The sequence below is a fragment of the Zonotrichia leucophrys genome, chromosome 1 (genome assembly GCF_028769735.1).
Source record: "Zonotrichia leucophrys gambelii isolate GWCS_2022_RI chromosome 1, RI_Zleu_2.0, whole genome shotgun sequence".
In the NCBI taxonomy this organism is placed as follows: domain Eukaryota; kingdom Metazoa; phylum Chordata; class Aves; order Passeriformes; family Passerellidae; genus Zonotrichia; species Zonotrichia leucophrys.
The window spans coordinates 7,113,888-7,128,413 of record NC_088169.1 but is presented as its reverse complement, the minus strand read 5'-3'; the positions used below and the strand labels follow the sequence as shown (position 1 = coordinate 7,128,413).

Here is a 14,526-nt window from a genome sequence, read left to right as displayed (position 1 = left end):
GGTCTCAAGGGAGGATGACACTTAGACAGGCCAATGACCTCTGGGCATAGGGGCATCTTTTGAATTTGACTAACCACACGACGCCTTGCTGGAATCTTAAGCCTGATTGACAGGGCACACTCAGCAAGGGGGCGAGGGGGAAGGGAGAGAGGTATAGGCACACCTGGGAAGGGACCCGGAAGTTTAAAACAGGACATTGCAACACATCGCAACAGTTGTCATTGGTAATCTGTGCCCTGGGTTTGTTGGAAAGCCTCTTGTAAAAAACCTTCCTGGCAGAGAGGTGGTGAATGGGGCTTGTTTTCATTTTGCTTGGTAGGCAGGAATTTTGACAGAGCTGCATTAGGTGAGGGGTTTGGATATGAGGAGCAATAGGCTCAGATGGAATCAGTGTTTCAATCTGATGGAAAAACTCAGGGTTAAAAGAGTTGTAATTTCTGCCAGGGTTTTGAGGATTGAGCAGAGCTTTTGTTGAGGGTGGGGGAGGGTTGGGTTTCAGTTGGGGTTTTGGTTTTACTTTATCAGTGATGAGAGTGGTGAATGGAATGGACTCAGTCACTGGGGTTCTGTTCAAAGGTCCTCAGACTTTTATTGGTGTTTAATCCTGTGGAGACAGAGTTAATTCATGGGGGAAAAGCCAGAGAGGTGCAGTGTTTAGGTCAGTCTGTTTCACACTCAGTACAGAGACTGTTAGTACAGTAAGTGTGATTCAGTACTTGATTGATCACTAAAAGTTCATTGTGTTACTGAGCCAAGCCTGATTGCAGGTAGGGATGCAGGAATGACCCCTGACTGATGGCTGGGAACAATGCAGCAGGATTTCTCCCCCACCTCTCCTTAAATTGTTTTTGTGTATCTCTAAGGCAAACATTAATGCTTTCCTCAGGATAATGTGCATAAACTTTTATTCTTCAAATTAGAATAAGTTGGTTAAATTATGAGTTCAAAACGTGGATTAATTTATCTTGCAGCTTACTGCTATTTTTACTGATAGTGGTGAAATGAATGTTGTTCCTTTGTTGTCTTGTACGGGGCATGCAATTCTGTTGCATTCTAATTAACAAGAGAAGAGCAGAAAAGTTTTCAGAAAGCCTGAGAATCTATTGTTTTAAGATTGTGATGAGACTTGGCTGAATTTTACCAAGTTTCAGAACATTCTAGTTGCTACATAGTCTTGTCTTCATCATTTAGCATTCAAAAGTATTTTGTGCACCATTTATTGCAGGCTGTATCTTGTTACAGTTTGCACTGTGAAAATGGTAGATAAACTGTAAGATAAATAAGACAAAGCAGTTAGATTTAGAGCAATTAATTTTTTGAAAAGCCACCTGTTCAATGTAGGCTTTTGCCATCAGCAGATCATGCTATTTAGTATTCATAAATTAGAGCTTTGAATTAATTTAGATTTTTCTTCACTTGTTGACAGCATGAGTGTAAGCTGATGTCCTAACTTAAAGAACTGCACATAGCTCTCACGTTAAGGTTGAGTAGAGTAATTTTATTTTCCATTCCATTCATACAACAAGGTTATGTATAGTGTGGTGCTAAGGAAATTGTGTATCATGGAAGTATTAGGTAGAATTTTTAAAGAAAATCCAATGTAGGTAAAATCTTACACCTTTGTGTGTAGTTCTGATTTTTAATCCCTTTGAGTGCCTTTCTCCCATTCTCTGTGATTTTCTGGGGCCAAGAGCAGAGCGATATGGGGCTGTTGGTGTTCAGATGTGACAAAATCACAATAGACTTGGAGATGACAGCAAGTCATTTCCAAGAGGTGTTCTTTGAAGCCTTAATCCTCCCCAGAACTCTCACAGGTTGCCAGGAGAGTCCTCTTGCAGAGTGAAATGCTAATCTGTCTTCCTGCTGCATTTACTCCATCTGCTTATGTTCATGGAGGACATGGATCTCAATATTTCTAGCAGGCAGAGGAAGACTGTTCAAGTATTCAAGACTGTTTAAGGTGGTTTATTTATTCTGATTCATCCATGAACTGGTTTTTTTAACACCACTGCTTCATATATTCAGAGACTTTAACAAGAGGGAAGTACATAGTCCTCCAAAAAGGAAGGGGTGAGAAATACTTGAGTTTTTTTCATGTCTCATATAAACAGAGATAATAAAAAAAGCAAGTGGGAATAAGATCAGTTTTAGAATTATTGTTCATATATTTTATATTATTTTTAAAGTTTTCCAGCTTTCATAAAAGGATATGTTGGATTGGTTCCAAGACTCTTAATGTAGTTCACTGTAATTCAATACTGGACATATTTTTATATACTTGAGCAGCATTGCAGCAATATCTTAAGTACAAATCTTAGCTCTTACATAATTTTATGTTGGTGATTTTGTTTAACTGTTCATATAAGAGTTAGAAGTCCTCAACATATATATGAACACTGCAATAGTGTGATCAGACCAAACCTATCTCACACAATTATTATAGTTAAGATGTGCCATGAGGTGTTACCTCCATAAATTGAATCAACTGCAGTAAAACAGGTCTGAAGGATATGAAATTTTATACTCCCTTCTCTTACACCATTTATCATCATGCAGTAAGTGGTTGGTTCATTTTTACTGTTGTTTCCCTGTTTCTCAGTTAGAGTAGAAAACCTGTTAGAATGAGATGTTCACATAACTTTAATAATTTCATGCCCTCCATAGTTGTCTTATAGATTGAACATTAGTAAAGAATTTCAACAGTTAGTCCAAGGCTGTTGTTCATTTCTGTGAAATTCCTGCACCCAGGTGCAGTGGCTTGGACACCAAATTTTTTTTCTTCACATCAGTGAAAGTTCTGAGCCTGCCTGGTTTATCATCTGCTGATTTCACTGATTTCCATCTAGATGAAAAGAAAAGATGGAGCCCAGGCTCTGATGTTGTGTCCTGAAATTGAGTTTCACACCCTGTGGATCCCAGTGTACTAACTGGGGTGCTCCGAGGGCAGCCTGCAGTGTTTTCAGTGGCCTGGCAAATTGCTGGACAACTGAGAAAAGCTCCAGATTGCTCAGAAAGACCTGAAAGGAGACAGATCAGTCACCCTGATTGCCCCATTTGGGATCTATGCCCCCAAATCCTCAGTTCAGGAATTCCTTACCAGCTGTAGGGGCTAAGTGTTACAAAGAGCTCAGTCCTTCAGCACTGACCCTGAAAAAAGCCAAAGACCTGCAAGAGATGATCCAGACCCTTTTCCTCACCTCCATCATGACTAAAGGCTGCTGTGGAAAACCAGTCATTCCTGAGTGGAACTTCCTGATCCTTCCCAAAGCAGAAGCACTGTCATCATCTGTTCAATATCTAGATATAAAGATATCTAAAACCAACATCTCTGCTTCTGACTGGGTTCCTCCAAACAGAAAGTTGAGGATATAATGGGATGTGTAGGAATGCACTTTGCCAAGTGGAGACCTCTAAGAATTTAAACACACAGTCTGTAGATACTGCTTTGTCAAATATTTCTCAGGTTTCGTGTGCCTGGATCTAATATATATATATATATATTTTTCAGGCATATAAAATGGGAATGTACATGTAGAGTACACATGCATGTAGCAATTAACCAGCAACAAAGGAGGCAGTTAACTTTCCTTTCATTATCTTATCTTGCTGTGATTTCATAGCAAGCTGCTCTTGGATTGCTGAAAACTATGCTAATGCTATGGAAAAAAAAACTACTCCCAGCTGCTGTTCTAGAGAAATGTTTAAAGACTTTGCTGCTCAAAATATTTTGCCATTCAGCTGTTGCAGTCCTCTGGACAGAAGAGTTGTAGCTAAAGACTGTAAAAGTGTTTCATAAACACTTTGCTTATGTTCAAACTGTGATTATGAGTTTCAAATAGAAATTTGTTCATGATAGCCTCACATCACTTTCATTAGTCAGGCTGTGAAATTATGTGAGGCTTAAAATAGGTGGTCAAAATTGAAGAGGGTAAGAACACAAAAAAGAAAGTTTCACTCCAACTGCATCAAGTGATATTAGGATAATGTTAGGTTCTTTTATTTTGTACGCTCACTCTGATTTTCATGGGTTTTGTTTGAAATGTACAAAAGTGATAACTTCTGAATAGTTAAATTGATGTTCTTTTATTATATTCTTTTGCCTAGTACAAAGCTGATTTTATTCAGTCTATTCAAGAAAACCATCCAGTAAAAGTCTTAAGAGAGTTCACTAAATGTTTAATATAATAATCTATTTATTATTCACCTGGTTTCTTCACTTTCATAATGGAGGGCATTGTTGTATAGATTAGTGGGTGGGACAATAGCTGCAGTATTGATTCTGGCAGTCTTGATTTGGAGATGTCATTTTTATTTTTCCTGAATTGCTGTAGCAGTGCTGTGTAAAATGAAAGTCCAGAGGTGCTTTTCATTCTTTGTAGTGTCTGTTTTCCAGTCCTGCTTTCCCATTTTGTTGAGTATTAGAACAGCCTTTCCTGCCTGTGAAATGTCCTCATCCTTGGAGAAAATCCTTATTTAATTTCAATAAATTCTAGTGGACTTAACCAGCATCGTGTCTCACCACGCAGGTGTCAGTATCATCAGAGAACAAAAGGAAACTCCTCTCTTGCTGAATTCAGATATAATTTATTTCTGCAGTTTGAGAGCTCCTGGCCTTTCATTTGATAATTTTTCCTTTGCATTGATGTATGTTTAGTCTGCTGGAGGAGTGAGATGAGAAGTTCTGTCTGTGCATAAGGGCAGTGAATTATGGAGGAGACTCCAGACTGACTTGGGGAAGGCTCTGTGCCATCAGCCCTGCAGGGAGCTCTTGGACTCACCCAGCTCTTGGGTCATATCTGCACTTCTGCTTTGGGTCAAGCCATACAAGAGCTTTGAGGGAAAACATCTGGATGATTTGGATGCCATGGATCCTCCAGACCCACGAATTTCTGGGTGTGGGCTTGGACGGAGAACAGAAATGGGATTGGAGAGGTTTGAGAGAAAACAAAGATCAGTACAAGAATGAAGTGACTCCTACTGCGTGTGGAAGGCCCAGCTGTGGAATGGTGTCAGTGCTGCTGCAGATGTTCTGCTGTTTGATAGTCAGGGAATGAGTCTGGAGCTCTGGGCATGGCAGTGGAAAACAGGCTGAGGTTTTTGCTGTGGTCCATGTTCTTGATGTGTCCTGTAATTGGGAGCACGTTGCTGTTTTGTTTAAATGTTTCCTGCAGGCAAAATTACATCAATATTAATTCAGCTGTGATGTAAAATTGCTTGTCTGTCTGTAAGAGTTAATAAGTAAATGCCTTTTCAGAGCTTGACTATTTTATTCTATAAAAATTCTACTGAGTATTTAAATGATGTTGTACTTATTTAATTAGACATGAGTACCTACCACTGGTAAAAAATGTTGAAAATGCTCTTTCAGATCACTTCATTGAGGAGATTTTGATGATGCCCCTTTTCACATTGATGGAAGTAGTTTCTATTTTTTATTATTCATGCATGTCATCCTGGAAAAAACTACAAATTGTAAAACCAATATGGAATTAACACTAAATTTAAGTAAAAGCTAAAATTTGATTTTTACTTAGTTTAGTGTGTGCAGAGATAAACCTTACTCAAAGCATGGTCTCTGTGACCAGCAGTTTCTTGACTAAATGTGACGCAGGCTTCCCTGTTGTCTACTGATGATAATTTACAGGTATTTAAGTGCTGTGCTTCTCTGAAAGACTGGGGTATGCAACATTCTTGGTTTTTTGAATGAAGTACAGTATACATTCAAACTAAATTTGAAAACTGTCCTGGAAAGTTTTTAATTATACTTTTGGCTATGTTTTACTCCCTTGCTCAACAGTGTCAGTGATTAGTATTTCCTGTTCAGTAAGCAAGAGACTACAGCAATATTTTTGTTGCACTCAGATTCTCTTAAACTTTTTTAGAAATCCTGTCTTTGATGATTTTTTCAGTGGGGACATGACTGAGAGGGGAAATATGGAAGTACTATTTTCTGATCAAGCAAGGATGGCTAAATGAGGAATATGAAGTTTACAGGGTGTTAGTGTGGTCACACTGTGTGATGTGTTACACAACTGCTGTGTCTTCATTCCCAATTTTGTCTACTCTTTGATTGGAATCACAGACAGTGGTTTTCTTTATGGGACTTAGAGTATTGTCTTCGAACAAGATACAGGTAAGGGATTTTAAATACCAGTGGATAATGTCCCTAATGCCCATGTCAAAGTTGAGACAAGAAATGCAAATACACGATAATAGAATCTATCTTCTGGCATAGCAAAAGCCTAGCTTAAAATATGTCCTGATACTCAGTGATCAGCCCAGTCTTTGGCCTTTCAGTTTGGTCTCTGTTTTTGTAGAGGATGAAGATGAGCATGGTATTATGAGACAAGGTCCTTTGTTTGTTATGAATTCAGTGTAGATATGAGCTTTGTAATTCACCACCACCACAGGATTTCAGGGAAATTCAGATGAGATGTGAGAGAGCTTAGCTCTGGTACAGGTTTGTCCCTTCAGTGCTTCACTTGCTCATTTTCCATATGCTGGCAGAAAAGTAGGGTACTGGGTAAGGAGAGCCTTCCTGAAGGATTGTGATAGAGGAAGCTTCAGTTCTACAATAAAAATTTAATACTTTTTTTTAAGCCTATCTACTCTTTAAGTTCTATTTAAAGAAGTCAGATAATGCTTCAGGTACATACAGTTGCATTTTCTAGAGGAAGTCTGTACCTTTGGTTTGCTTTGCCATTGATGAGAAAAAAGCCTGTAAGAATTTTGGAGCAGAAGTGTTTTTGCTGAAGGATTCAGAAATGATAATTTATGTGTGAGTAAAAAAAGTCTGTGAAAAATATTTGTTGAATTTTGCATTGCATCTGCTAACCAACCTTTTTTCCTTATAAATAATGCTGTACTTGGAGAGTGGGAATTAAATCAGTGTGCCTTGAGAGAGTGATTTTAAGCACTGGGGTTAATCCCTGTCCCATGTCTCAGTGGGTCCAGTTACCCACAGAGACTGCCCTGTTCCCTGCCCCCTTGGCACCACCTGTGGGTTCCAGGGGCAGCAGATGGGATTGGGGTTGTGTTCTCTGGGGCTCAAATCCAGCCTGAGAGAGGCTGGTTCTGATTTCTCTTCTTGTGTGACCAGTGGTGTACTGGAAGGGATTTTGTTTCAACCTGTCCTTGGATTTCAGGCAACAATGAGACTTAGCTTCTTTCTTAATTCCTCTGTGACTTCAATTCTGTTGTCTTTTAGTTGCATTTCAGCTGTCCTAGTTTATGCAGTGGCCTGAGAGGCACAACAGTCCTGTTTAGAGTCCCTTTGTTTCTGCTCCAAGATGGAGTTGCTAGATGGCATTTCTGTTTTATCTGGTACAGTGCCATCATGGACAAGTGAGAGAGGATTTGAAGCTTAGGAAGTAGAATCAGAGCCATCTTCACCTGTCATGGGAATATGGGAGAAAGTTACTGTGTGAAGGAGCTGGCAGGCTTTTTTGTCTGCATGTGGAAGTAATGGAGCAATTGGTATCATTTGAGTTCTTGCATGGCACTGGTGCTAGAGAAGGGAGGAGAAAGTGGAAAAAGGAGCAGGCAGGTGCAGTGGGAGGAGATTTGTGTGATCTCTCCTCTGCTGCTGCTTGGGGGTCTGCACTGCTGGAATCAAAAGCAACCTGGCTGTATAAGTGAACTTGCACTAATTTTGTAACTAATTTGTGAGTCATCTTCTCTGAAATATCAGATTGTAGCAAATTAGTTTCTCTAAATTAATAAGACAAGATTAGGCTTTCAAATACATGAGGATATCTGGAGTTCAAAATTACCCAATCCTTGAAGAATCAAAAGCCGTGCACCAAAAACGTTACATGTAAACCATCATTTTTTTATTTTCTCCTGTAACAATACTTTCTGATCCACTTTGTTAGCCATATAAAAAGCATTGATTATAGAGTAATACCTCAGTAAAACATCATTTTTTTTAATCTGTGTTTTTCTTTCAGGGCAATTAAAGCATTTCAGGAGGCGCTTTATGTTGATCCCAGCTTTTGTCGAGCCAAGGAAATTCATTTGCGACTTGGGCTTATGTTCAAAGTGAACACAGACTATGAGTCTAGTTTAAAGGTAGGTTTAAGTCCTTTCAAATTGAATTAACGTTTCTTACAAGTCGTGTGTTGCATCTTAAAGCTGCAAGGAATGCATAAGCATGGAACAGTCACAGACCACCTGCTTTAGAAATTGAAGTGCTTTAATGTGAAGTGTCTTAGTCCTAACAGAAGAAGGATGGGTTTGAGGTGTGTGAGGTGCTGCACTCTAGATGAAAAATTTGGTGTAGGGCCCTTGTTAAAATAGTGAACCTTGGGGGAGTCTGAGGTGATAATGAAGGCTAATGGAAAAAAAATCACAACTTGGATTATTTGATTTTTTTATTTTTATATTCCATTTTTTTTCCTCCCTGGCTTCCCTGTTGTAAACTGGAAGTTCTTGGAATTAGTAAACTAGAAAGTTTTTATGCAAAATGATGTCTTTTTAAATGTAATTTTTACTTTTCTAGCAGTTAATTATTCTTTTATTTACTGGCTTGAGAGTGAGCTTCTAAGGCAACAGTTTCTGGCTAATCAGTTGGAAATGGTTTATGGTTTCTTCTGTACTTCTTCAAATTCCTTACTATTTACATTCTTTTCTGGTCTCTGATTGTAATCTGTCATTTTATCTCCCTCCATTCAGCACATTTGCCCATGTTTTTCCTCTTTCCATTTTCTACTCTACCCACATGTCCTTCCCTTCCTGGCCTCTAAATTTAGCTGTTACATGTCTTGGAAAAAGGAAGAGTTCTTTTAACAGACTTGCATGTGGTGAGAAACCCACCTGCAGGGCTGAGAATTTTGTAATTAAGTGTAATTTGTAAACACATTTCTGCATATTAATCTTCCCTCAAAATTATTGAAAACAATAAGTGTTTTGTTTTCAAGAATCTTACAGCTTTCTTTTCTTGGCAGATTGTTTTCATGGGTTGTCAGAATCACATTGTCCAAGATTTGTAAGAGTAGAGTGTTACTCTCAATTTTTCCCTTCAGTTTTTGTGATGGAGGGAAGCAGTTCCCTCCCCAGGCTTCCCTTTTCATCCAGAACCCAAAGTTTTACCTACAGAGATTGGTGGAGTTGGAAATTGTGCAGAGGAGTAGAAAAGATTCCATGCAATGAATGGTGAAGGAGCAAGGAGAGGTAGATCACTGTTGAGAAAGGGATTATGTGTGAGCTTGAGTGATCCTATTTAAATATACTTTGGCACAGATTTGGTATGTCATGATATATATGGAATAAAAGAAGTGCTGAAGTACATTTTGGTTTTATTTTTGAAGAAGCTGGGAGAAAACAAGATTAATTTTACAAGGAGGTGGTCATCTTCTAATCAAGTGGTAGAAACTCAATGATCTCAAAAGGTCTTTTCCAGCCTAGTTGATTACATGATTTTATATTTTGATATAAATTGATCAAGAAATAGATAACCTTTTTCTGCTGTGCCATAAAATTTGCAGTTCTGTCAGTGAATCAGGTATTTAAATAAATATTATGATAACTCAGTGTAAATAATTTCTTGTGTTTGATGTTCACAACTTTGCAAAACAAATCAGTCACTTACCACGAGGATTTTGAGTATACCAAACTTCAAGTTTTCAAAACACCAGCTACAAATGGGAAAAACACCGAAGTAGTATTTTGAAAACAGAAAGAAATGAATCTTTTTATTTCAAAATTATCATGATTCCATTGCTTTTATGTGGCATATGGTTAAGTCACTTAAAAAAAAACAAATGGCCACAACAAAAGCAGGTTACCCTGGGGCAAAGGGATGGTCTTCAAAGGATGGTGAAATGAACAGGAGTGTTTGCATTGAAGGTGGTTTCATGCAGCTTGTTCCTAAAAGTTTGTCTCATTTTCTACCATGCAGTCCTGATTGCCTCATTCAGCACTCTCAGCCACATTGAATCAAGTGATTTTTAATTTTTTTGCTTTTCCCCATTTGCAGACTGAGGTTGATCAGAAGTCTGAGCCAGCTCAGCTTGAGATGGCCTGGTTGGTACATCCAGTGCAAGGCTGCTGGGATGGGAAGGAGGCGACAGGGCTTCTGGTTCAAAATTTAATGAGAAGCTGCTCTGGGATTACCAACTGAGACACCTGAAGCAGAGTTTCTGGTTCTTTTCTTTGCTATGGAGGTTGCAATCCTTAGTAAAGAATAACAGTGAGGAGCAAAAGACCCAGTGGAACTCAGCCTCAAATACTTTGAGCTGTTTCCAGTTCAGCTCAGCTGTGGGTTTAAGGTACAGTCCAGGGACTTATCTACTTTGTTTGAAAACAAAGTGTTACTGATAGAAAGTTATCAGTTCAACATCACAATGTGTCAGCTGAGGGGAAAACTAAGTAGAACAGGGCTGTAGCTTCTTTAAAAGCCAATCTGACTGTGATTTTTAAAAAACACACCTTAAACCAGAACTCTGAGTGACAAGAATATGAGAAGCAAAATGGAAAATGCTTCCTTAGTGAGGAGAATGATGTGAAGTGCTGCTGCACTGGTTATGCTCAAGCATGGGGAGAGTAAAATGGGGAAGGGATGTGAGGAAAGTGTGAAGGGATGTTTTCACACAATGTCTCATTCTCTGAGATACAGAATATCTCATCTTCTAACAAAAAAAAAGATAAGAAACCCAAAGCAATGAAAAGACAGAGTTGTCTTGTTGTGCTGTTTTTGGTTTTGTGGACCTTTTTAAAAGGATCCAGGATTGTAGAGAGTAATTAAGGGGGTTGGGATGCAGCTTGCCTGTGACTGGCCTTGAGCACAGACCTTTTTCCTGGGGCTCTGCCCAGTTTGGGCTCCCCATTCACACAGAGGTAGAAAGTAGAAGTGGCTTTTTCATCTGCTGTTCGCTTGTGGCTGCTCTGGATTTCACAGATTGTACCAACGTCGCATTAAAGTACTTTGAAATATCATAATGTTTTTGATGGTATTTAAACATTCATGTTAAGTCTGTAATTGCTAAGAATAAACCATTGCCAACAGATGAGTCATTGTCAGTGAGAGGCATTGTCAGTAAGAGACTTCAGGCAAAGGGGGAAGATGGAAGTCTGAAGGTCATATATTCCATGTTTTTCACAATTTTAGAGCATTAACATAAATCATCTGTATTTTATGTAAGCAATTTAAGCACAAAATTAATTTTTACTATTTTAAGATGTTGATGATCAAGATAATTGCTAGAGTGCTGTTTAACAAGCATAAAATCAACTCCCAGTGTTTTTTTCAGAATCAATTACTGGTTTTGCCTGTTCTACAGTTAAGATCTGCAAATTACTGTGAGAATCCTTGACTTTCTCTGTTACCCCATTGCCATAAACTCTTGCAGCATCAATGTTGAAAATTACTTGGCCTTCAGGGTTACATTAAGGGGAAAAAAAAGTGTCCCTTCTGGTTGAAAAAAAACCAATCCTTGTCTCATCTGGCAGATTGGACAGTATTACCTTCAGAGCTGAGACATGCAAGCTGAGTTTGCCCCTTTCATCAGAAAAGTATAATTAATTCCAAAATTTACTGGCAGTGATTTGGGGGATGGATTTCTTTTTAGTAGATTGATGACTGTAGCAATACCATGCTGCTGAGGTTCACCTCCACAGTCCAGCTTTTTTAGTTTATTGTGTCCTGTTGCCCCTTTCCTGTTCACTGTTTCTTAAAAATTGGAAATTCCTTGAAATGATACAGGGAATACTGCATTCCATGGAGGTAGCTATAGTGACACTGTGATAATCTGAAAGGAGAATAAAGCGAGATCTCTAAAAATATAATGTATTCTTTTATTCCCTGGGTAAATGTAGTTGGAAAAAATATTCATGCTTCTGAGTTCATGCCACATTATTTGACATTCCACTTCCTGTCATGGTCATTTTCCTATTTATTGAATATATTTTTTTTAAATTTGGCCTCCTTTTTTCATAGTTGCATGTAATCATTTTGTCTCACACGTGCTGTTGAATCTTAAACAATTTCTGGAAAATCTGTGGGAATGAAAGATTTCAAAGAGAATTTTGGAGGACATTCCTGTACAGCATGCACTGCTCCAGAGCGCTCTGAGATCTGGGAGCTGAGCCCCAGGTGAAGCTGTGGGAAACATTCTGGTGCTCACCCTGCTTGGTGCTGTTGAAATTTCGTGTTTTTAGTGGGGATTTGGGGCTGTGATCCTGAAAGCCCTTTGAATGCAGAATTCATACTTAAGGGAGAAGAGAAATCTTTGGGTTTTATATTTATTAGATTGATAATATTGAGAGAACAACGGGGGCCAGATTTTCTGAGGTTTGGTTTTATTGAGGGGAAGCTTTGTTTGCTTTTGTTTGGAGATTTGTTGTTGGGAAATGGTGTGGGTTTTGTTGGATTTTGTTCGGTTTGTGGGGTGTTTTTTTTTAATGGGTGGTCAGTAGAAATGCTGGACACAAGCAGGTTGGTTATAACAAACAAAGCAGTGTTTTGCTTTGGGAATTTACTTGGTTTTATTACAGGTGCACCCAGTAACAAAACCTTTAGAAGAATGAGAACTCAATTTCTCATGTTTTCAATTATCTGCCTTTTAATAGAAATACTGATTCTGTCTTTCACTTGCAGAAATTTTTCCTCCTCCTTTATACACAAAGCAGTTCTTTCAGTAGTTTGCTTCGGGCTTATGCTTTCATCTTGCCCGTAAATCATCAATTTAAATATAATTTTAATTTTTTAATTATTCTTCTAAAGATTCTCATTTGTTAGTAATGTTAAGACATGCTGCTTATATTAGGATAAAAAAAGTCTGCAAAAGAATTAAAATGTGCATGAATTGTATGAATATGCATGAAATATAAAGAAATTAAATGCTGATGTACCGATGAACAGCTTGAAGTATTTATTTATAGTCAGTCAGACACTTTTCTAGCACTTATTCAAATATTTCTCCTGTATATATATACTTATGAAAGATATTTTTAACTAGTGCAGCTATTATATGCTAGCACAAAACTCTTATAGGCATATCATTCATGTTTTATGTTCTTTCTCCAAGTAATAAGTAAACAAGTATTTAGGAAAATTTTTATTTTCTTTTCCTAAACAGAAATTTTAGGAATATTTCTGATTTTGAGCCTTCATGTGTTGTTTAACCTCCCAGTTGTCTTTCTTGAAAGGGCTTAAATTAGTAATCTTTAAGTTTCAACATTGTACATTGAAACCATATGCATTTTAATTATTAAAAATAACTAGTCAAAATACATGCAGTTATGAGACGTTTTAGTTTCTCATGTCTATTTTTATGTCTTGAATTCTACAAGGAACAACTGCTTTTTTAGGTAAAAAACAAGGTGAAGGGCTTGGGCTCTTGCAAGTTGGATATCCAAGATTTCAAGCACTTCACACAAAAAAGCATTTTGTGGAAAGCAAAATGAAATTAATCAAAAGATAATTCCAATAAAAATGTAAGTGGTTGGAAAGCAGCATTTGGGACTGAAATTTCTCTCTTAGTCTTGGTAGTTTGCATATGTCAGTGGCGGAAAGACACATAGAAGAAGTAAATCCATGGAAGTTTTTTAATGCAGCATGGCACTGTAATGAAACTGCAGGAGAGTTATTTTGTGTGACTGGTTTTGACAGTGGATAATGATCCCACAATGTCTGCCCTACAGACTGTTCTCTTTTATTAAACTTACCTAGTTTCCCTTGGCTTTTTGACTAATTCCTGTAAAACAGAATTACAGGTGTTTGAATGTGTAAACTGTTTTTGACTAATTCCTGTAAAACAGAATTACAGGTGTATGTTAGAAATGCCACGGTTACAAAGAGGAGTAGGTGCTAAAACTGAATTACTCTGCTGTGTGGCACCTTTGGTCATTTGGGAGATGGGGAAGAACACACTATGGGAAGAGGAATAGGTGGTTCAGAAGTTGAGCATTCAATCTAAGGGTATTGGTGGGACAACCAATATCTTTGGATATCCTTATTGGCTGGATGGGGCAGCCCTGGGTGTATGGACAGGCTGGGGAATGACATGGAGGAGAGCTGTAGAAAGGGGCCTGGGTGTCCTGGTCAGTCAGTGGCTGGTTGAACATGAGCCAGCAGTGCCCTGGCAGCCAGGAGGGACATCCCTGTCCTGAGGGACATCAGGGACAGCATCACCAGCTGGGCAAGGGAGGGGATTGTCCTGCTCTGCTCTGCACTGGGGCAGCCTCTCCTCGAGTGCTGGGGGCAGTTTTGGGCACCACAATGGAAAAAAGACATGAAGCTATTGGAGAATGGCCAAAGGCAATAAAGATGGGGAAGGACCTTGAGGAGAAGCCATGTGAAGCTGAGGGCACTTGGTCTGTTCAGCCTGGAGGAGACTGAGGGGAGACCTCACTGCAGTTACAGCTTCCTTGTGAGGGGAACAGGAGGCACAGTGACCAGAACTGAGGGAACGGAGTGGCCTGAAGCTGTGTCAGGGGAGGTTTAGGTTGAATATTAGAAAAAGGTTCTTCCCCCAGAGGGTGGCTGGGCCTGGAACAGGCTCCCTAGGGCAGTGGTCACAGCAGCAG

The 14,526-nt window shown here is 38.8% G+C and overlaps 1 protein-coding gene across 5 annotated transcripts in view; it reads left to right on the top strand.

Annotated features, from left to right (window-relative positions):
- Positions 1-14,526, top strand: part of KDM6A (lysine demethylase 6A) — a 152,919-nt gene that overhangs the window by 74,248 nt on the left and 64,145 nt on the right. For all 5 annotated transcript variants that reach the window (XM_064706278.1, XM_064706261.1, XM_064706287.1 and 2 more), the window contains exon 6: positions 7,950-8,070. In XM_064706278.1, the coding sequence (XP_064562348.1) occupies positions 7,950-8,070 (121 nt within the window). The remainder of the gene's footprint in view (positions 1-7,949; positions 8,071-14,526) is intronic.